The 22,602-nt window shown below is 33.9% G+C and overlaps 1 protein-coding gene across 1 annotated transcript in view; it reads right to left on the bottom strand.

Annotated features, from left to right (window-relative positions):
* Nucleotides 1-10,694: 10,694 nt before the first annotated feature.
* CDH7 (cadherin 7) overlaps nucleotides 10,695-22,602 on the bottom strand; it is an 82,784-nt gene continuing 70,876 nt past the window's right edge. Inside the window, exons 11-12 of the mRNA XM_074877663.1 lie at nucleotides 21,853-22,104; nucleotides 10,695-13,770 (exon numbers count right to left, since the gene is read on the bottom strand). Of these exons, the coding sequence (XP_074733764.1) occupies nucleotides 13,277-13,770; nucleotides 21,853-22,104 (746 nt within the window). The 3' untranslated portion in view covers nucleotides 10,695-13,276. The remainder of the gene's footprint in view (nucleotides 13,771-21,852; nucleotides 22,105-22,602) is intronic.

Consider the following 22,602-nt stretch of genomic DNA (forward strand, 5'->3'; position numbering starts at 1 on the left):
ACTTTGTATCACCTGCACATCTCAGAGCATCCATTTACTTCCTGCATGAAGGTTTCTAATGAAAATATTAACCAAATATACTCCAAGTATAGTGACTGAGGAAAATCACTGTCCAATCTCTTACCAGTCTGATCTGTTTGATGTAATTTATGTCACTTTCCTGTTACCTAGCTATTCATAATTTCTGGTAAATACAAGTCCAGTTGAAATATCACTTTTGATAGGGAGCTGCATGAAGTTCTTTTGCAAGTCTAGATAGATTGGACTGACCTGACTATGATGATCTAATAGATCAGCTGTCAGAAAATATGCATATATGTATATTTGCAAACATACATATATAGACTGAATCTAATGTGCTATATCTTTAATAAAATTTTGTAATTTACTCAAGGGTCTGCAGAGTTGCATGGATCTGGTAATTTTTTCTCAAAAATATGTTCTAAGTTGTTATGCAGCACTGAGGTCACTTATGATTATGCATCTGATGTATATACAGTGTTGTATTTCCTGCTCTCCATTTAGAGAGCATAGCCATCATTCATTCATAGTTCTGGACTTTCAATTTCAAGTGATGATTCTTTTAAGGAATAGACTCTTCAGGGACAGACTAATAGAGTATCCTGATTTTGTTAGAATATACGGTCTAAGCTTTTTTTCTATTTCAGGTATCCTTATTTCTGTTACATACTTCTTTTTTTGTTTTTGTTTTTTTTTTTTAGTGAAGGGTTACCGTTATTTTTTCTGTGTAGCAGTCACATTAAAAAAAAAAAAAAAACCCAAACAAAAAACCAACCAAAAACCTGAGGTAAAAATATTCCTTTGGCAACTGAAATAGATTAACCTTGATCTTTACTTTTTTCTGAGCATGTACTAGTATCAGTTTTCTTCTGCTTCCTATCCCTGATGACCCTTTTCTATTTTTATCTTTTCACTGACAGCTGTAATTTTATTTTAAAAGTTCAGCTTAACTATTTTTTGACTATTTTCACTTTCTTTCAGTACTTCCTTGCAATGGTGTCATAGTCATCAGTCTTGAAGATTATTTTTCCATACTCTCTGCTTGCCTTATTAATATTCTTTTGTACATGTTTGAGGTTGTTTTGTTGGGGTTTTTTTTCTTTCATTCAGTGAGTCTTGTAATTCTTCCATATCAGTTATTTTGCCCTCCTGCTTTGAATAAAAGATCCTGTGCAAATTTGCTCTTTTTACAGAAAATAATTCTTTGTCTATTTCACATTCAAATCATTGTGTTCCTCATTCAAGCCAGTCAACATCACCAATTAGAAGTAAGAAACTAAAAAGTCAGAGGTTTGGTTTTGTCTTGCATTTCAACACCTCAGTCACACATTACTTTCTGTGACTAATTCTGTTACAAATAAACTTTCTGATCTAAAATAATTTATTTCACTGTTTTATTTCAGAATTTTCTAGACATGTCTTCCAGCTCTATATACAAGAATATCTTGTTCCTACAGTTATTATGATTAATATTTCACAATACTTGTCTAGAAAATTGTAGTGTTTCATAATTATGTTACTTGTTACTTCCAGAATTTTACTGAGATTATCACATACTGAACATCTGCAATTTCATAGAGTTTAAAGGAAAAAAAAGATGTAAGAGAAAAGGAAGACATTGGAACTTTGTCAAAAATTGAATTTATATTCTATCTAAATACATACCTGGTTTAATGCTTACCTTTGACCTGATTTGAACATAACTGCTAGAAGTCTTGAAAGTTGACCATGGCAGCAGATTAAGTATCAGAAAGGTTTTATGACTGACCTTAACTTGAATTATCTTTGCTTAGTCAACTATTTTCTTTTGTTTCTAATGCTATTATAAAAATGCTGAATTAACAGTCCACTAAGATCTGAAGCTTTCTTGATCTTGGTCTGTGATGTCTAATACAGGTTTTCTTCACCAGTGTGACCAAAAAAAAAATGGCCTGAAGGGAACATTTTGATGGAAAGAGAGAGTGTATTTTACTCTGGGTGTTAATCCAGTACCTTTTGTTTTTTTCTGAGACTGCCGACAAAAGTATTAAATTAGTGGTCAGCAGTTATGTAAGATTTATTCTCTATGACCTAGTTCCAAAACACAAACCATTTGACATAGGTTCTCTGATAGCCAGCTGAGAGTAATGTAATGTCTTTCAAATATTGTTGACTATCATCTCCTTCCCACTCAAAACTCAGTTTACATAGGTAGGGGGTCTTCCTAATTCATTATTAACTTCTTGAGACGTGAAGTCCCTTTTCTTTCTTATTCTGTCCTTTCCTCTACACAGTACCACAGTTTCTTGAAAAGTTTTTCTTCTGGAATTCATAAAATATAGAGACAGGAGTAAAAGACATCAGGCAGTGTATTGGTTTTATGTCTTTTGTCTGTCTTTTATAATAGGTAAAATCCTGACCGCATGTAAACATTGGTAGAGAATTTTGTTCTGGATGGATTTAGAAGGCAGCAGTACCAGAGGCACTGATTATGAAACCCATTGCTGCAATGTAATTTTGCAACCCAAGCAGTGAGAGTACCTGGTACTTCTTAACCTTTTAGAGATTGAGACGTTTTATAATAAAGTATATTTTTTAAAGAAGGAAAGAAGTGAAGGGAAATGAGGAGAGGAAAATAACAGAGAAAGGTGAAGGAGTATGGGCATAACAGAAGTCTATAAAATCATGTGACTGGTCATTTATTTTTCAAGCTGCCAACACGGTTAACCTACATAATACTGACAGACTGCAACTACTAACTGACCTTTAAATTGTATGTTAATATTATACTTTATGTCTATTTTAAAGCTAGGAGAAGATTAAATTTATTTGCTTGCAGACCATAATTTATATTTTGTCTCCCTTGTTCAATTACATTTTCTGAAGTGCACTAAGTTTAATAATTCATATTTAACAGCTCTCTGATGAATACCCTCTATTGTAAACAAGATGTCCTGTTTCTAAGCTGGTTAAAGTTGCATTCTTTTAGTCTAACGTCATGTCACCTTGCACATACACACTCTTCTGCCTGTTAGCTGTAAATAACACATGTCTCTAGATTCTTGGACTTTATGGATAGAAACAATTAAATTTACTCTCTGTCTTGCAATGGAAAGGTCAGTAGGATCTTATTTATAGAAGAATCATAAAAAATAAAAATAATAAGATGTTCCAGGAGCTATTCAGGAGCTGTCCTAAGGCCAGCTCGCTTGTTATTCTTCTAAATACAAGATATTCTGATTTTACACTTCAGCTCACATTGAGTGTCAAAAGATTACATTCTATTAAAAAAACAAATAGTAAAAAGAGAAGCTTTATTATTGACCTACCGTATGGTTCTTCATGCAGCAGAGAAAGAAGGCATAGCAACTGAAAAATAATTAGAAATTATAAAAGCCTTCATTGTGAGCTACTGAAGATTCCCAAGAAAAATCAAGGAGTCTTTCTGAAGAATGAAGCTTATGCAGTTTTAATGAGAATTGTGCAGATAGTTTCATGCAATGCTTTGGTTATTTGTAGATAAAAGACTGGTATGATCTCTTTCAGTATAATAACAATATATAAAAAGGTGAAAGTTATATATGACCTTTTTTTCTCTTATAACTAGATGTCCTAAGGTAGAAAGTCTTGTCACATTTCACTGTCTAAAGAGTGTTGTGCTCAGATGTCTGGTCTCCAGGAATTTTAGAAGATGAGGGAACAGTTTTGATCTTGGCCCTTAGAGGTGTTTAGCTGCCACACTGTCATTGATCATCTGCCTAAATACCTTTGAAGATATGAACCTGGCCTCATTCATTGAAAAACATATTGTTCTCTGGGTCAATTCACTGCTGCCCTAGTACAAAATTATTGCCACTATAGTGCACAAAGTCTGAGCTACTGGATGACAAATAAAACAGCTGCTGTAGTTACAAAAAGTCCTCTTTTAGCTCTTTGAACTCTTATGTCGTCTGTTTCCCTGAATTTTTTTTTATTTAAACATGTTGAAAGCAAACAGTGGAACACATTCTGTGAGATCCCATTTTAGAAATTATTACTGGTATCAGAGTATTAGCATCCTTTTTAATTCACTCAGAAAAAGTTTGAGCAGTCCAACTTTATTGGCCTGAATCTTGATAAATTATTTCACACAATATTTTTGAACAATATGATCAGCTTTAAAATTAATAATGTATCAATTTTGTCTGTATAAATTATATAATTTCCATCCACCATCAAATTACAAAGACAAAGTGATCAAGCAAAACCTATTTTGTTAGTGAAATTGATGATAACTTACCTGAGCTGCCTTCACTTTAGTTTTCTGACAGAGCAATGATTCCTGATGCATATGGCAGATAAACTTTAGACATATCATTCAATGAGATAGTCTGTTCAAGACCATTAGCTTTTCCCACACATTTTTTTGCCAATACAACTTACTAGTGAGGGAGCTTTTAATTTCTCATTCCAAAGGGAGAACAGATTTTTAAATTTACAAAACCATTGGGTTTTTTTTATAATTGAATGGCAAGAAGGATGACTTAATTTTCTCTCCTCAGATGGAGCTTCCATGTCAATAAAGTTTATATTTATTAATCTCAGATTAGTTAAACCATAAGGTTTACAAAGATACGTAACAAGCTTCAGCTGTCGAAGTAATTTAGCTGAGGAGAACATACATTCTCAAAACCTTTCCTGGTTACTTGCAAATATGGCTTCTTCTATATTAAAACATCAATTGAGCATTTGTCTTCATCTATGTTCATACTCAACAGAAGGATATAAATCTGTCTTTTACCTCAGAACAAAGTATACTAGCTCTCCAATATATTTGTACACCACTGTTTCCTTGTGGATTTGAGAGAACACTTACTTCAAAAGAGAGAATGAATAAGCAAATTCATTCAATCTCTCCTTCTCTGTCTGAAACTCAGTGGAACACAAGATGTATGTAATGAAAGTATCAGCAGCCTTTATTTGTGCTTTTTCCTACAACATTCCATTCCACTGCAATATGACTATCATATTGCATTCGCATGCCTTCCTAATGTCAAGTCATTTTCAGGAATGCTTGTCTCTTGATGCTCCCTTGCTATCCCATATACAACACTGAAATTACATTGTTGCTGACATTGGCTCAGGAATAGTTTACTCTAGACTTATGCCAGGACTGCATTCTATCCACGAGTATACTTCATATTTTCAATTTAAAATAGAAAACAAACAAACTTATTACATAGAGGTTACCATACTACTTTCATTCTCCAAAATACTGAAAATGCTCTGTTACTCTGCAGGCCTTTATATCAACAAATGACAGAGACAGATGAATCAACCAATGTCACAGAGCAGATCAGTGACAAAGCTGGACAGATAACTTGATATTCTGATTCCAAGCCCAACAATATCACTCTCTGGCAGCATCATTATTACTAACAGTAAGAGTAACAGTACAGGTAAGAGTACAGGTGTTAATTTCTAAAAGCTTCCCTTTCGTGTGTTCTCTGCATATATCTACTTGTTCCCAGAAGGACAAGAAGTCTGTATTGTTGGTTACCTCTGTTTATTTCCAAGGACCTGTGGCTTCTGAATGCTGAAATAACACCACATTCCACAGTAGCTATTTGAATTAAAATCCCTCCTCGAAGTGCTCTGTGCATGTGCCAAGATGGTCTACATTAATCTTTGAGTCTGAATAAGGTATATTGACCTGTGCTAAGCCACAGTAAAAAGATGTCATACATAATATATTAATCTATTTCTCATGATCAGCTGTTACTAAGCATCAATTTTTTGTATTATTTTGTTTTGTTATCATATAATAATTTACACTGAAAGATAAATCATAGTTCTACCTCAAAGCTAGTTTGCCAAGGTCATATAAAAAGAGTAGGAAACTATTAAATCTTTTTCTTAATTCCCAAGCTTTGACTTTGACACTGGCTTGTTCTCCATTCACCTTCTACATGGGACTACTACAAAAGGTAATAAACGTGTACCCAAAAGAGCAAAATGATATATTAGCAAGAGCTTTAGTGTCATATATTATCTTTGAGAGAACAGAGGATGGAAGAGGAGAGCAGAAGAAAAAGGGGGAGACAAAATGTTCATCTTTTCACTAACCTGTTTTAAAGAAATTATTTTTCACACTGCTTGAATCTTCACAGTGTCCTTGGAGGTAAATATATTGCACTTTTTCATCCCTGTAGTTCTTTTCTATATGTCACAGTCAAACTCTACTAGAAACTCATGGGGGAAAAAATATGAACAAACATCCACCCAGAAATAGTAACTGCATCAACAGGTTGTATGTCCTATAACAGTTCCATTTATGTGTTCACTGCATATAAACTAGGAAAGCTTAATGTTTTGAGGAATAGCAAATTTCTTAAGTTTATCACTTAGCTGTTTAATATTTCCTCTTAATAGTTTATATTTTAATAAGAAGATGAGGCCATGTACTGTAGTCTGTTGGAAGATATTGTTCCACAGGATGAAAATATTATTAGCTCAGAGGAAATTATATCCCAGTAGCATCTGGTAAAATGTTATTTTTCACATCATTAGGTCATGTATGAAGCAATAAAAACACCAGGAAAAGCTTGGTACTCTTAATCTCTCTGTCATTTTGTTGCTCAAGCCCCTTTATATGTTAATAAAATCTCAAGCAACAGCAAGAGAACATATTCCAAAACAGGAAGGTTATGATTCATTTGGATTGTATCTGCAGTCATGGAAGGCAGTAAAGCTGCAGATGGTCACACAGTCTGAGGAAAGGTATAATAATTTGATTTTCACAGCTCAGAAGTTCTATATGTTCTTAATATTAGGGAGGAAGAGTTTTGGGGTTTTTTTCTCATCAGTATTTCACCATCGGTACTTCATCAAGTGTAGACCTTTTGTAACACTGTCAGTATTTATCATGTGCACAGAAATGATCCTTTTGAGTAAAGGTAATGTTTCTTATAACAAAGTTATGTGTACTATGCTGATAGTAAGTAGTTCATGCCGTTAAAAATGTCCTATAAAACTACTTGCATTACCATTAAAAGATGCAGATTGTGGCTTCTAGAAAGGAAAAGTCCGTAGAAGAGACTGTGTAAAAAGAAAGGGTATCCAGCTCAACACAACAATCTCACATCTTGGTGACGTATGTGGTCATTTATCAGTCTCCCCTAACAATGTATACATCTTGACACCTCTTGAAAGCCATAGGGAAGTCTGCCAAGTACTTCAACATGGTCAGGATTTTACCAAGCATTTTTCAGGTGCATCAGTAAACACTTCTTCCTCCATAAAATTTCAACAGTGTGATAATAATAAAGGATGTTTTGATCATTAAGGAAATATAAGGACATTAAAATTCAGACTGACCATTCTTGTCAGACTTGAATGGTCTAATGTGGCTTGAATGTCTGGCTGGATATCACACTTATCCTAATTGATGAGTAGTTAGTCTCAATGAAAGGAAAAGCTATCAATGTATTAGGGAGTATTAAGGCAGAGCAATAATTAAAACACTGCATTAAAAGTCAGTGCACATAGAGGAATTTTGTACTGGTTTACTTTTGTAACTTTTTCCTCTTTTTCGGTGAATCAAGATCATGATATATATAATAACGATGAAACTGAGTTACAGGTAACAAACCCTGACAATTCTAAAATTTGATTTTGCTAAACATGTAAAAATTGCTGATAGTAGGCCAGAAAATGACAGTATATTTTAAGGTTGTAAGATTAGACCCATATCATGATTTGAATGGTGTTAATGGAAGTTTAACTATAGTGTTTGTGAGCTAGTGTTTAAAGAAGGTGACAGATTAGTTTTACTGCAGTCCGCTGATGATATGTTTAGCCTTTTCTTCATAACTTTTGACATCAAAGAGAAGGAACATGTCAGGACTTTTTTTTGTGCTACTAACAGAAGACAAAAGGTGGGTTTGAAGTCAAAACTGAAGTCAGGATATACCCAGCTGGTATGTTTTTTACCAAAGAAAAAGAAAAACAAAATTTCCAATTAAAAAAAGTCAACTCATCCAAATGTAAGCTTTTCACCAAGAATACCAGTTTTAACAAAAAAAAAAAAAACAAAACACCAAACCACAAACTAATCAGCTTCAAAGACCTCAGGTAGCATGAATTATGAGTCAAGACATCATCAGATGGTAATAATTTAATAGAATGACCTAATAAATAGACTTTTAGCCTTTGCGAGCAGGAGACCAAGATCTAATTTCCTACTGTGTCTAACTTAGATGCAACATGACTTTTGCTTTGATGTACAATGAAAAGAAATTTTGACTTTGGCAGAGGTGATGGGGAGTAGATGGAGAAAATAAAATCCTTGACGTTTTTCTAGTCCTGGTTCAGCATTCGGCTTGTTGCTATGATGCACAATAGGTTTATGACCTTAGTTAATCAACCAAATATTAAACTCCATTAAACATTGCACCATTTCTAGTAATAGGAATTTCAATCTGATACCATTTTAGTATAAAATAATCTATGGCTTTAAATCATCAGGAAAATAGCAGTCCTTGAAACACTTCTAACAGCTTCTAAACTATTTTGGGTCAAAAAATAAAAACAATTTCCTTTTATTGTGGAGGCAATGTTAAAAGTTTTGCCTAAGTCTAAACTATATTTTCTACATCAGACATTAACGGGGATAGACAAAGTTTTTGAGAGTAAGGTTAATTCTTTTGAATACTCTCTGGTTAAATAAAGTATTTTAAAATAAATAGTGTGGGGGTGAAATGTTTAAATATACATATAATTTTAGGAAATATATGATACACTACTGTGGCTTCAAATCAGATTTTCTTCTGATTTCCAAGAAATTCCTATGCTGTTTTCTGCTTTCATCGTGTTTGATTAGATGCATAAAGATTCCATGACAAACTTGTGTCATATAATGCTTAGGCAAATCAGGTTTTTTCACCAAAATATTTCTGTCTGCAACTGTATGGTCTAAGGCTTCACACATTTTATGTGTCACGTCATTGAAAGACATTTTTTCTCTTTTGTGAGAAATGATAAACAATAGTCACAAAGCAAAGTATAGCATTCATATGTGGATTTTTCTTTTCATTCCCTTCATTTAGGAGATAAATTATTCCTGTTGTGTGCTGTGATTCTCCTAATTCAAAGAACAAAACTGCAGGTAGATATCCATAAAAAAACCCCTTTTCAGTAAACAATACAATACATTTTCAGCTGCATTGATACTGAGCAGTGGAAGAATTGTTTATGTGGAAGAAATGGTGCTGGGATGTAAATATATGTTAGGATATATCTGGGAAACTTAGTTACACCATAGTTAGGACTGTAACTTGTAGACTTTCCTGTTTCTCTCAAATAAATAAAATGTCATTTCTATCTTTTGCAATTCACTTTTAGAGTCACAGATCAATAAAAATATACTTGACTTCATCTAAGTATCACAATATTGTCTCAAACTAGTATCACTCTACATAGATTCTAAAGCAGAGAAAAATTCTACATATAGAAAAATAAAATTAGCCACATGACAGGCTGCAACCAAGAATTTAATGCTAGGTTTGATATAAGTAATTGTGTTAGCCTTTCAACTCTTTAATGATCTTAAGAGTCAGTGGAATTGTAAGCTTTATAGTATATTTATTTCTTTTTCAGAATGACAAAATACTACTTTTCTTTATATCATACAAGAGTACTTGCTCATAAAAATAAGATACTGCCATTTTATATTTCATAACGTGCTTTCTTTCAAAATCTCTAAAAAGAAAAAAGGACTGGAAATATTTTGTTATTGATGAGTGCCAGCACCTGAAGGGTAAATAGGATAAAATAACTGATAAAAAACTTTAACTGTAAAGGGAAATTTTTATGAATCCACCCCTTTTCAAAACAACAAAGAAAAAAACAAGTAAAAAGGAAGCTTTTTTTTTTCCCCTTTAATTCTTAGGTTTCAGTTGGTTTCATCAATTTTCATGAGTCCTGCAGTGATTCTATTAACCTAGCCATCAGAATAAGTAGGCTTAGGGAGGTCTGTATTATGTCTTAGTGAAGATATAACTTAGTAAAGAACACTAAGTTTATTCTTTTGATTAAAAAATATAAGTCAGAATGTCCACTGTTTAACTATTGAATTCGGTAGATTTTACACTGGTCAAAGCAGAGTAAGGAGTCTTGCTTTAAATCTTCTTCAGATGTGCTAACTTTAAGCAGGTTTTTTTAGTAGCACTCTTAAAACCATATGTTTTTCAAGGTGCTTTGAAATCTCAATCTAAAATAAGCCTATTCAATTGTCACATGGTGGAAGGAAAGAGATGTTGGCATTTCACTATAAGATGGGAGTGGTTGCAATATTTGACATAGTTTTTAAAGAGGGCTTTTGGCATCTAGATAGATACTGGAGCTCTTCAGAAAGTTAAATAAATAAAATGAGAAGTCTTTTTAAAAGGCCTTTCTAATTAATTTCCTCAAATAATTTCATAACTTTCTGGGACAGAAAAAATATTTCTTCTATTGTACACTGTTTAGTCAGTAGAATATACTTTATGACATCAGGCTATGAGATATAAATAACACTCAAAGAAGGAATTTGAATCAGATTATAAGCTGTGAAAACCTATAGTCATGGTAATTTATGGAGAGCATTATATAGTATGTGTATGATGCATATCATATGTATATACTGTTGTAACGTCTATCATCAAATGTAAGGGATTTCCACCTTTCTTTCTTTCTTATTGCAATAATATAATCAGTAGGTAATCATATATACTGTAACAACAAATCTACTCAATTATTTTAGAACTGTGCAACAGAAAATATATATGCAAGAGTTTTTATGGCATTAGAGTAAAGCATATTTCTTTCCATAAAAAACACACAAAAAAAAACCCCTTAATGTAGTTTCATAAGAGGGGAGCTTTGTGGGCTTTTACAGATATAGAATGTGGAAAAGCAAGGGAGTTGTACTGTTTATTCTAAACTACATTTAAATCTCATTTGAGTGTTATGTGCTAAAATCAGCATTTTTGACATCTTAATCCAAACACATGAATTATCTTCCCACAAACAACAAGGAGATTAAGTGTTCTCTCAGCACCTTGCTGATTTAATACCTGCTTAACTCCTGCAGTATATCTCGCTCTCATTAAACTGCATACACATGGTTCATTTTCCTTTTTTTTTAATTTTTTTATTGAAAATCTTACATGTATGACTAAAAGTCATGGGTGATATCTTTCAGTTCCATTACAAAATCTGTCATATATATATATATATACCTATATATATATATTTAATACAACTAGAAGCAAATCTAATGAATTATGAAACAATGATTGTCTACCAAAATGTAACTCAAATTAAATATGTTGCAGATGATTAAAATTATTCTGTTTTCTCTGATGGAGCTGAAGGCCACTTTCACATAGTTAATAGATAATGCTGGGCTGCAAAAATTACAAAGCCTTAATGATAATTTCCCATCTCCCAGCCTGGTGTCACCCATACATTAGAATTTTAGTACAAGGATCCTTCTTTCAGAAAAATACTTTTAGAGTGAGCATCATCCTCTATGGAATACCTTCTATTCACAAACACAGTCCTGCAAATGATTCTGTATGTCTCTCAGTAATTGCAGGCAAGTCAAGTCATTTCAAGTTAGGTACAAGCAAAAAGTTTGCAGGAGCAGAGTCTAATTTAGGAACTCATCTACAGATTACCTAAAACAAACCAATCTGAAATAATACTTAAAAACACTATTTTACTTGAATATATGCCTTATTATCTAGTAATAAATCATGAAAGATGAAGTATAAATATTGTCAGAATCATAAAAAAGTTATCTTATTCTATGAAATCCTACTTCAAAATCCTACAGTATTTTAACCAACAGCAGTTGTCCTTCTGTTTTGGCACTCCTGAACCAGTGTAGAAATTATGTGTAGTGAGTTAACACCTTTGGGGAAAAATACTCATGTGCAGCAGGATCTAAAGATGATTTCTGGAGTTAATAGCATTACTTGCTAACATAAGAAAGAAACTGAAAAGAGTCTTTTACTGTGATTCATCAGCAGCAAAAGAGAAGGGGAAGGAGAAAAGCAAGGTGTTTACAGTCTTGGAAGCATATAACATGTTTAACCTTGAAAATTAAATCTTGCATTAAAGACACTCCCAGTTACCTCTGTAGTCTTCTTTCCAAAAATCCAATGTACAAATATTTTATTTAAATGTCTCAGACTTTATAATGGCTCAGAAGAACAACTGCATGTCCTTGGAGCTGCTCTCCTTTCTGAGAGATGAATGGTGGGCGAGATTGCTTTACTGTAATTTCTCCATTTCCATGCTTCATTTCCTACATTTATCTGAGACTGGAGAAAAATCAGCATGTTCTGATAAGTCTAAATACCATGAGGCAGTAAAATGGACCTGAATTTAGTGGATATTGGAGCTCCAAAATAAATATAACACTTTATGTCAAATAATAATAAAAAAGGATAAATTCTCCTGTACAAATCAGAAGAGATAATAAAAAAGAGCAAATAGATAGCAACATTTTTTCTATACCTACATGGGCATCACAAAACTTTTCAACCATAAGAATATCCCTCCATTTTTCTCATTTTATGTAGTTTGTAAACTGCTTCAGTAAATTGATAAACATTATGGAATTTCTTAGTATAAACACTAATTTTTCATAAATCTACCCAGAAAATTATAGACTTCTAATTAAATAGCTCTGAGAACAGAGAGAAGCAAAAAAAAAGTTATCTTCTGGGATTTTGTTTGTTTTCATGTCTGTACTGCTTTTTGCCTAGCGACCTGCATGCAACACTGTAAAGAAAATTTATTTAAAAAACCCTTGCATCTGTAAATATATATTGTAAAGTTGTATTGAATTATATATTTGTAAATTTGTTTCTTCTTATGCTTATCTCATACCAGAGACTCTGTGTTCTAGATATAGCAATAGTGCTAAAGCATCTACAAAGTATCACTGGCTCATTGAGGTCACAGTGCATAAGATACTCTTGAAAGTGAGTTGCCTCTGCAGGTATCTGAGCGTTGCTATCTATTTGAACGTGGCTGAGCGTTTCATTTTATCAAAAATGCCACCAAATGCTCATATTTTGGGTGGTCAGTGCAGTCCTTAGGACAAGTCTAATGAAGATATGTTCCACCAAGGCAAAAAAACCTAAAAGGTTAAAAATGGAGAAATATTTACAACTTTCTTCAGTCTGTAAGGTTAAGTTTTCTGTTTTAGTATTCTTCAGTGCATTTTCAGAGAGAGGTTCCAAGGCTATGAGTATAAGCAGTCTGGTCCAGTCCCATACATATCTGCAAGCCGTTTAAAGCGAGGACCCCAATCACTGAGGTAATCGTAGTTCTGGTCAGAGTTTGAGCTGATCGAATCTAAAGAACTGAGTGACTCTGCCACCGAGCCGTTCCCCTCAAACGCATATGTCTGCAGGGAGTCATAGGGTGGTGCGCAGGGGTCCACGTCAGCTTCTTTTAGTCTTTCCCAGATAAATTCCCTAAAAATAACATTATCTGGGATGCTTTTAAAAGTTGGTCTGCTCAAGAACTGAATCTCAGGTGTCACATCCCTTCTGGTCTTGGTGTCTCTGATGATGTTGAGGTTTCTCAAGGCAGCCATGTCAAAAGCCTCAGTGTCTTCTTCTCCACCACCCTCATCATCATACCTGACAATGTTCTCTCTGATATCTCTCTCTTCATCAAAAATGAGGGGCTCTTTTTTTCGTCGTCTCATGGTGACAATCAGCAAGACAAGAACTGGAACACAGAAAGACCGGAGTTTTAGCATTGTTGAAGTTTCCTCATTTTTTTCCTAGTGGTGGAAGTACTCATTAATTTATATGACAAAGACCCAAGGAAATAACAGGCAGTTACATCTGAAACCTAGCAGGTTTTGAAACAGCTTTTAAACCATAAGCTTTATAGATGTTAAAGAATCTATTTCCAAAACCATTCTGGATTAACGTCTTCATCTCTAATTCTATATCCTATGCTGTCCGCTAAACATAAATTTTAGGACTGGTTCAGTCTGACTATTGCAATCTCACAGCCATGAAATACAAAAAAGACCTTTTCCTGAACTCTTAATTGCCCAAGTGATAAAAGCACATTCATAAAGTCACTGAATAGAATTTAACAACCATGATTTGGGAAGCGACTGAATTAAAGTATATGGCCAATCTCTGCTGAAAAAAAAAATTAATTTTAAAAATCGTAGATTGGAGAACACGGAATTGTTAAGCAATGTGTGAAATAAGACTGTCTTAGTCCATGGATTAGAAATATCTCTATATAGGACCTCATTTTTCTATAAAGTGCAAAGTACTGTACTTGCAGTTTATGTATTACATCTAATGAGAACTGCTAGAACTGGAGTTTATTGGATCAGCCAGTGCTAGAAAAGTAATTGTTTTTTAAACTTTAATCCTTAAAATTTCTTTAAGATTGAAAGCTAATACTAAACTGCAGTTATACCCAAAAGAACTGGGAGAAATTAACTCAAGGCTCCTCTTGTTTAAACGCAGTTTTGGTAGAGAAACATCATTGCTGACACACAATATATGGAACCAGTAATATGAATATTTCACCCATCTGTGGGACATAATGAAGTGTGAGTCATCCTCCTAGAAAATGATTAATACTATATTGTAGCATCTGGATAACATTTGCTGAGTTAATGATACTCCTAGAAGATAGCAAGCATTGCTATGACTGTAAAAATAACAGTAGGTTGAAAAGTGTCGTTCCACATTCAATTAATCTCTTCTGATTTTATGTTTATTTTTAATCTTAAGAATATCTGATTATATGCATTCATATGTCTACGGTTTGCAATCTTTACTTACAGTACTTTGATAGCCAATAAATGCTGGAGAAACATATGGAAAAGCAAAAGCTGATACAGATAAAATTATGCTTGAGCTTCCCTAGGTAGTCTCAAAAATGGCCTCCATAAATTGTATGATGTAGGACTGCCATTCTTGAAAGCCCTCCTTTTCATGGAGGAATTCTTAAAACCAATATCAATCTAGTGATCATGAGGCATGATTCAATATTGGGATCACTTGGATAGAATAAAGCAGTCATTCAGAGACTGTGTATGCAGAAAACTTTATCATATGTCTATGGATGTTATGGTACTATTTGTAATTGGATAAAGCATGAGATGATTTCAAAGGTGGATTTTCTTCAATTCTTTCTATTTTCCGTTGGAGCCATGCATGTCTAAAATTAAAAGTGGAGCAAGTTCAATTTTTTTCTAAACTTTTTGACGAATATCTTAGGCAATATATTTCCCCTCTTTTCAGTAGCTACCAGGCACACATCTAATGATCCATTTACTAACAGATGCCTTGTGACTATACTACTGCAGCATCAGCATCACTCTTTCACTTTTTTGCCCCTGGCATCTCTCTAATTCATGCTTTATGTATTGAATTCAGAAGCCACTAGTTTGGGACATTTTGCTTTGAACGATATTTACATAAGCAGTTTGACAGTATAAGATTTTGACCTTTAAAATGGCTTTTGTAAAATTCAGAACATTCTGATATTTGTATAATACAAATTGAGCTGCAAATTATACAGCAGAGAACATAAAATTGTCATCAGAGACAACAATTGCACTCCACTTTTAATATTTTTCCTTATTTTAAAATATATTTTAAAGTGAAAGACAATTAGCTTGCTGACAGTACAAATATACATTTAAGCCAGGATTGCTACTGACATAACTTTTTTTTTTTTAACATTTACTGCCACAATTTTTATTGCTATATAAGTAAGCAGCTAATAATTTCCTTTACTCAAGTGTAAATGCATTTTCACACCACTGTCTCTGTTAACATACTTCATTTTAAAAGCTAAATACCTGCTAATAAGTGAAAAATATGAAACTTACTAGGCAAGTCCACCTAAAGGTACAATAAAAATTGGGATACAATGAATGTTCTATATAATATTCCTTGTACATCTCACACTTGCTTGAAGCCAAGAAAAATATAGAGTCTTTCTAAAGGTTAAATATTTTAGCATTTAGATGGCTTTATGAGATTATTAATTTCTAGCCTTTCCAACAGCTATGAACAATAAAGTTTAACCTCTAAATGAACAAAGCTTTAGCTGCATTGCAGGAACTGAAGATGAATACAAGCCCAAAACAAATTTCACTGATATCTAAATCAAGTGCAAATGGTTTTAAAGTTTATCCATTTCTCATTAAATCATGGTGTTGGGGTTTTTTTAGCACAAAAGCAGAGATTAAGTCAGTAATTAGTGACTGGCTGAGCATCTAGAAAACCTAATTTTATGCTTTTTAGTGAAGAAATAATATGATGGAAAAGCTTTATGATCATATATATTGCACATTGAAGCTTCTCTATACTGGTACACCAAACTCATCCTAAAGACATGAAATGGCAATACTGATTTTGTATGTCATTTAACAAATAAATAAACCAATCTATATTAGAAGTAACTAATTATAATGATTAAATAACCCCAGCTAATAAAGATAGAACTAAACTAATCTTTGTGTTCTGGTTTACCTGAACTATTAGAAATTTTGATTTTGCTTAACAGGTACAATAGCCAAGAGAAAATGTAATTTTTATTTATTTTAGTTATGGTAATATATAGTTTTATCCTTGTGTCAGTATAGGTGTAATGATAATATCAGTAGTTTCAGCTCACCTGAATCAGTCTTTAAACAAACACCTTTACATGAGTGGATTTTTGCTTTGCCATTTTGCTTTACGGAATTATTATGAAATTTCCATTTTGGTATGATCTGGTAAAAAGTCAGGTTTAGGTCACCTGAGCATATGTCTCTGTTTTAGTATTAATTTTTCCTTTTGTACTCAAGGCAACTGCAACATAATTGTAAGGAAGCCATAAAAGCCCTGAGACAACCTGGGATCATGCTGTTTATATGCTACACCCCTAAGCCTGGCATTTATTATAGCAATAAGCTGCATCAGCTGCAAGCAAATCTGCACATTGGTTTATGCCTTAGGTGTATCATGATTCATAAACCTGATGACTGGAGATCCTCAGACATCTAAGCAGCACACTAATAACCTATTTAGATATACCTTGCAGTTGCCAGTACAGTCAGATAAGATTTGGGGATTACAGAGGCCAAGACTCAGGATTTAATTTCCCATTTAACAAGCTTCATATATAACTGTTGTTTAATCAGTTTGGATTGATGTTTGCAAAGTAACTCTAACCTTTAAATGCCCACATTGAGTGACCCTAATAGGGTCTATAAATTTCAGAAAACACCTTCTGCATTGCTTACTCAATCACCTTCTAATTTCACAGAATCACAGAATCATCAAGGTTGGAAAAGACCTTGAAGATCACCTGGTCCAACCCTTAACCTAACATTAACAGTTCTCAACTACACCATATCCCTCAGCGCTATGTCAACCTGACTCTTAAACACCTCCAGGGATGGGGACTCCACCACCTCCCTGGGCAGCCCATTCCAATGCCTCACAACTTGCTCTGTAAAGAAATACTGCCTAATATCCAGTCTAAACCTTCCCTGGCAAAACTTGAGACCATTACCTTGTGTCCTATCACTTGTTACTTCGTTAAAGAGACTCATCCCCAGCTCTATGCAACCTCCTTTTAGGTAGTTGTAGAGGGTGATGAGGTCTCCCCTCAGCCTCCTCTTCTCCAGACTAAACAACCCCAGTTCCCTCAGCCGCTCCTCGTACGACATGTGCTCCAGACCCTTCACCAGCTTCGTTGCCCTTCTCTGGACACGTTTGAGTAATTCAATGTCCTTTTTGTAGTGAGGGGCCCAAAACTGAACACAAGAATCAAGGTGCGGCCTCACCAGTGTCGAGTACAGGGGTAAGATCACTTCCCTGTCCCTGCTGGCCACGCTATTGCTGATGCAAGCCAGGATATCATTGGCCTTCTTGGCCACCTGGGCACACTGCTGGCTCATGTTCAGCCGGCTGTCAGTCAAATCCCCCAGGTCCCTCTCTGACTGGCAGCTTTCCATCTTTTGGATTCTTCCAAATTAAAAGAGTTATAGATTCATCACTTTTAAAACTGCAAGACCAAAACCCACACATATTACATAATCATATTCTGTAAACATTTTATTTAGAGAATAAGATGCTTATGACTAGGACTGGTTCTTCTTGTTTATGAATCACACATTTATATGTGATGATTTAATTGGGTTCTTTTAGGTATTGTGATAATAATAACAAATTCCTTGTCTTTCAGCTGAAAAAATAATAATTTTAATCTGTATTTTGAGGTTTAATCAATGTATTATTAACTTGTAAAGTCCAGTACCACACTACTAGGAGGCTTTCTTTAGTGTTTCTAAGAAAATAGGTGGTACTAATAGATTATATTCAGAAGTATGGAAGATAAAAATAATGAAAAAGCATTATGTCAATCTAGCTTTCCATTGTTTCGATACAAAGAAAATCTTTAACCTCTTAAATATGATTTGGTTATCTACAGGTGAACATTCTTTTTTTTCTCTGATTTTATGTACACATTTTATGCTAAACACTTGTTTTTTGTGGTTTTGTGTAATTATTGTGTCTAGAAGATGTTAACTGAAAAACAAATTACTTCGAATTAAATTACCATATAATTTTCACAGGACTTAAGAAATTCCTACTTCTCTAAAAATAATGTACAGTCTAAAATGAATACAAACTAGCTTTTCATATGCTTTTTAATAGAATAAATGACAAGCATTTATTTTTTTTAGATTTTTTTCTTTTAAACGTAGCCTCACTGCAGAGTGAATAATTATAAAGCTATTTTCAGTAATTAACAAAGTACTGGAACTTTCTTGCGGAATACAATTTAGAATTTAATCTCTATCAGTCAATATGGGGAGATGAAAAAGGTGTTGGTAAAAAGTTTTTCACTTTTAAAAATTATTTTAGTTTGAATAAAATAGTCTACACCATGTTATATGCAATTATAATTAATTAATATGATTTAGTAACATTCTTCCTTCTTAGCATCAGTGAAAACATTGTGCTTACACAAAATTGATTGATTGCTTAAGTAAAAATAATAACACTAAGAAATCCTACTAAGACAATCTGAGTTTTGGTTAAGAGAAATGTTTATTTATTAGACAAAGAGTTGCACAGGGTAAGAACAAGTATCAATGTACATCATACTAACTTTAAGAAGACAAGAGCTTGTTGAGAATTCAAGATACTAGTGCCAGAATGCATGTATCCATGACATTTCTGCAAATCTCTTGTTTCCTCCCCTTTACAACTGGCACTCAAGTTGAGATGACATTGATGAATGTGACTGGATTTGCACTGAATATTAATCTTGGGTCAGAAAAAAAATTTTGATCCGGTAGCCTGTCTCCTCTTTTCACTGATAAACTCTTACACAAAAAGGTTCATCCCTTGGTCCCAGCCCTGGAACCACTTGCCAGCAGCTAAAGCCTATTTTTATGCTGTGCTAGTGGATCTTCAGGATTTGTTCTCGGGAATGGATGTGAAAAGATAAAGGGAAAAGGGAAAAGGAAAAAGTAAATTCCTAGAAGTACTACCATTCAGCTGATCCCAGAAAATGTCTTCTAGGAGCAAATGAGAGAAGAAGAAAGGCTCTGGGACCAGACAAGCAACAAGACTTGACTGGAGTTTCACTGGGCAGCAGTGATGCTTAAGTACCTCTTCCTTGTGAAGACTGGCAGCTGTCTGGGAACAAATCATCATCAGGATACAGTACCAAAATGCAAGACTCAAAGCCAGGATTAGCATACAACTGCAGCCTAAACTGTTCCTGCAGCTTTGAACTGTACCCAAAAGGAACAGTTTAGATTGGAGGTGATGACAGCACGTACAATTGTCTGTTTGGATCAACAGTGGTGATATATTCAGACAGCTGAATTTGGAAGTGTAATTCTTTGACAAATAAAATTAATGGTAAGACAGTCATGTGCAAGACTCCTCTTCAGTGCACATCCTGTTGTTTGAACACTATGTTCAGAGAGCTTATCTTCAATTCTTAGCCAGATGTTTGTTCAGCACACTCTAAAAATGACCAGAATAAAACCTCAGATTTCTTGAGTTACTGGTTGTATGTGAATTCTGGTGTACTGAGTAAAATAAGCAAGTTATTGCCTGATAAGATGCTATGTCTCCACTCAATGCTCTTCTTTAAGACATAAGGCTCTTATTTAAGAAAAGCTTATGCTCAGGCCAGGCTGCATTGTATCTAAAATAGTTTCTCATGTAACCTTCTGAAACTCCCTTTTTATATATAACAGAAATGGTGACATTTCAATTTCAGATGAAGTGAATTGTTATTGTTGCAGAACTTTTCTTCTGAAGTACTTTGGACCAAAGTTTTAAATTGGTGTTTTTCCACTGATGTCAATGCCAGTTGACATGACAGAATCTTTTCTGTATCTTTTTGAACTCTACCATTAGTTTCATGTCCAAATAAAGATCATTTGGGTGTATAAATGACCTAGAAATGCTCCCAGAGAAATGGCACTTTTAAAGTGTTCATTAAAACTTTTGGCAATCATTTCCTTCCATTTCTCCTTAAACCTAGGCCTAACCATGTGTTGAGTTTAAACAATCTTATGTTGTTAGGGTTTTTTTCACAAAGACGAAAAACTCTGGAAATGCCACCTCCTATACACAGCTAGTGAGTAAGTCAGTTAGGTTCATTGCAGAGGTAGTGATTTTCCTTACTCAGTAACAGCAGTGCAAGAGAATTTCCTGTTTTGAGTCTTTTAGAAATGTTTGTAGCAAAAGGGACATTTCCTTCTAATGGTTTACAGTGAGGTGAATCAAAGTCAATAAGAGGACAAATCTATACATCGTTGAAACACTGCCATGAACAGGAGTGTGGATGAAAGTCTCTTGATTTGACCTATTCAAATTGGATAATAGTGATGGATATATCACCATTGGGTTTATACCAAACTGAGGAGACTATGGCCTTCCCTTTTCCCTTAGACTGGTATGTCCAGACAGGAAATAGAAAAATCTCTCCATTGATAACAACACTCAAGAAAATTCTTGCATGCTGAATCGATATCCTTGTTAGCATGTCAACTATCTGACAATAAGCAAAACTGCACTTTTGCTCACCTGCATCCTGCAATGTGTAGATGAAGGATGATCCTTCATCTTTGCTCCTTGATTTGGGCCTTTACTAATAGCATGTAGTCACTTTGTTTAAGGACTAGGCATGAAATGAGAAATGCTAACCAAACTAACATGTTGACACTGCTCCACTGTTTTCCACTGTCTTTTATCTAGTTGCAGTTTCACTACACCACATAAAATCCAACTGTGCTACCAGTTGCAGAATTAACAAAAGATCATTCTGTAGAAGATATTCAATTAAATGTTTCCCATCAGTAAATTACACCTGTTATATTTTCTGAATGTCTTTTGTTCTATGCAAATCAATAAATGTTTAAAGATAGTTATATCTCTGAAAAAGGGACACACATCGATACTGGCTATATGGTGAGTATGTTAAACCAAATACTTCTGTAAACTGCATTGTTTATCTCTTAAATATTACATTTGATGGAAGTGATCTTTTTTCTTTTACTATTGTTTCATAGATACATCTGGAGACAGCTTGATATATAAATTAAGTATCTGAACTTGAAAATCCCAAACTAAAGATTTTGTGTGATTCATGATACAGAATGTTGTTCTGCCTGGAATGTTAGATGTCCATGTTTGCAGAAATTGGGATGTGTGTGTGTGTTGAAGCTCATATACATAAATATATATATACATATCTTTTGCTACTATACATTGAGCAGAATATAAGGGTAACAGGAAGAAGACATACCTAGCAGTGTCAAGACACAAGCCAATATTGCTATCAGGGCTCCAGTGCTAAGTCCTGCAGGCAAGATATATGCTTCTGCATTGCATGTCTGAGCAATACCATCTGCATCACAATCACAGACTCTGATGGTAAGGGTATTAGTGCTACTAAGTGAAGGTGATCCACTGTCCACAATGAATATTGGCAAGTAAAAAACAGACTGTTCCTGTCTTCGGAACCCATTTCTTCTGGTTAATACTGTTGCAGTGTTATCTAGGTAAAGGAATAAAAAGATAAATATAAAATACACGGCCTTTCTAAAACACAACATTATAAATAATACAGTCTTTTGTTTAAAAGACTTCACAAACACATTTATGTTATTTCAACAAGCTCACCTTTCCTGGTCATGTATTTTTGAAGCTGCAGAGATAGGATCAGCTGAGAAATGATACCCAACTAAAGAAAAAGATTTACTCTTTTCTATGAAAGACTGTTTCAGAACTGTAACTGCAGAGGTCTATTTGGTTTTACTTAAGATCACAGTTGCAAACTCTTGATAGGTAGCTGAAGAGGAGATCATTATAAAAAAGAAAAAATTACCCTTTAGTGATCAGATTAAGTACCTGCATACCTGTTTCAGGTCTAATTTCTGTGGATCTATTTCAATTATTTACAGATATAGATAGCATATTAGTGGAAGGGAATTAACATATTAATAGGAGAATAAGTTATGAAGACCAATAAAATATTTTTTGAATGTAAAAAAAA

This window comes from Strix uralensis, chromosome 1 (genome assembly GCF_047716275.1).
Source record: "Strix uralensis isolate ZFMK-TIS-50842 chromosome 1, bStrUra1, whole genome shotgun sequence".
Lineage (NCBI taxonomy): Eukaryota > Metazoa > Chordata > Aves > Strigiformes > Strigidae > Strix > Strix uralensis.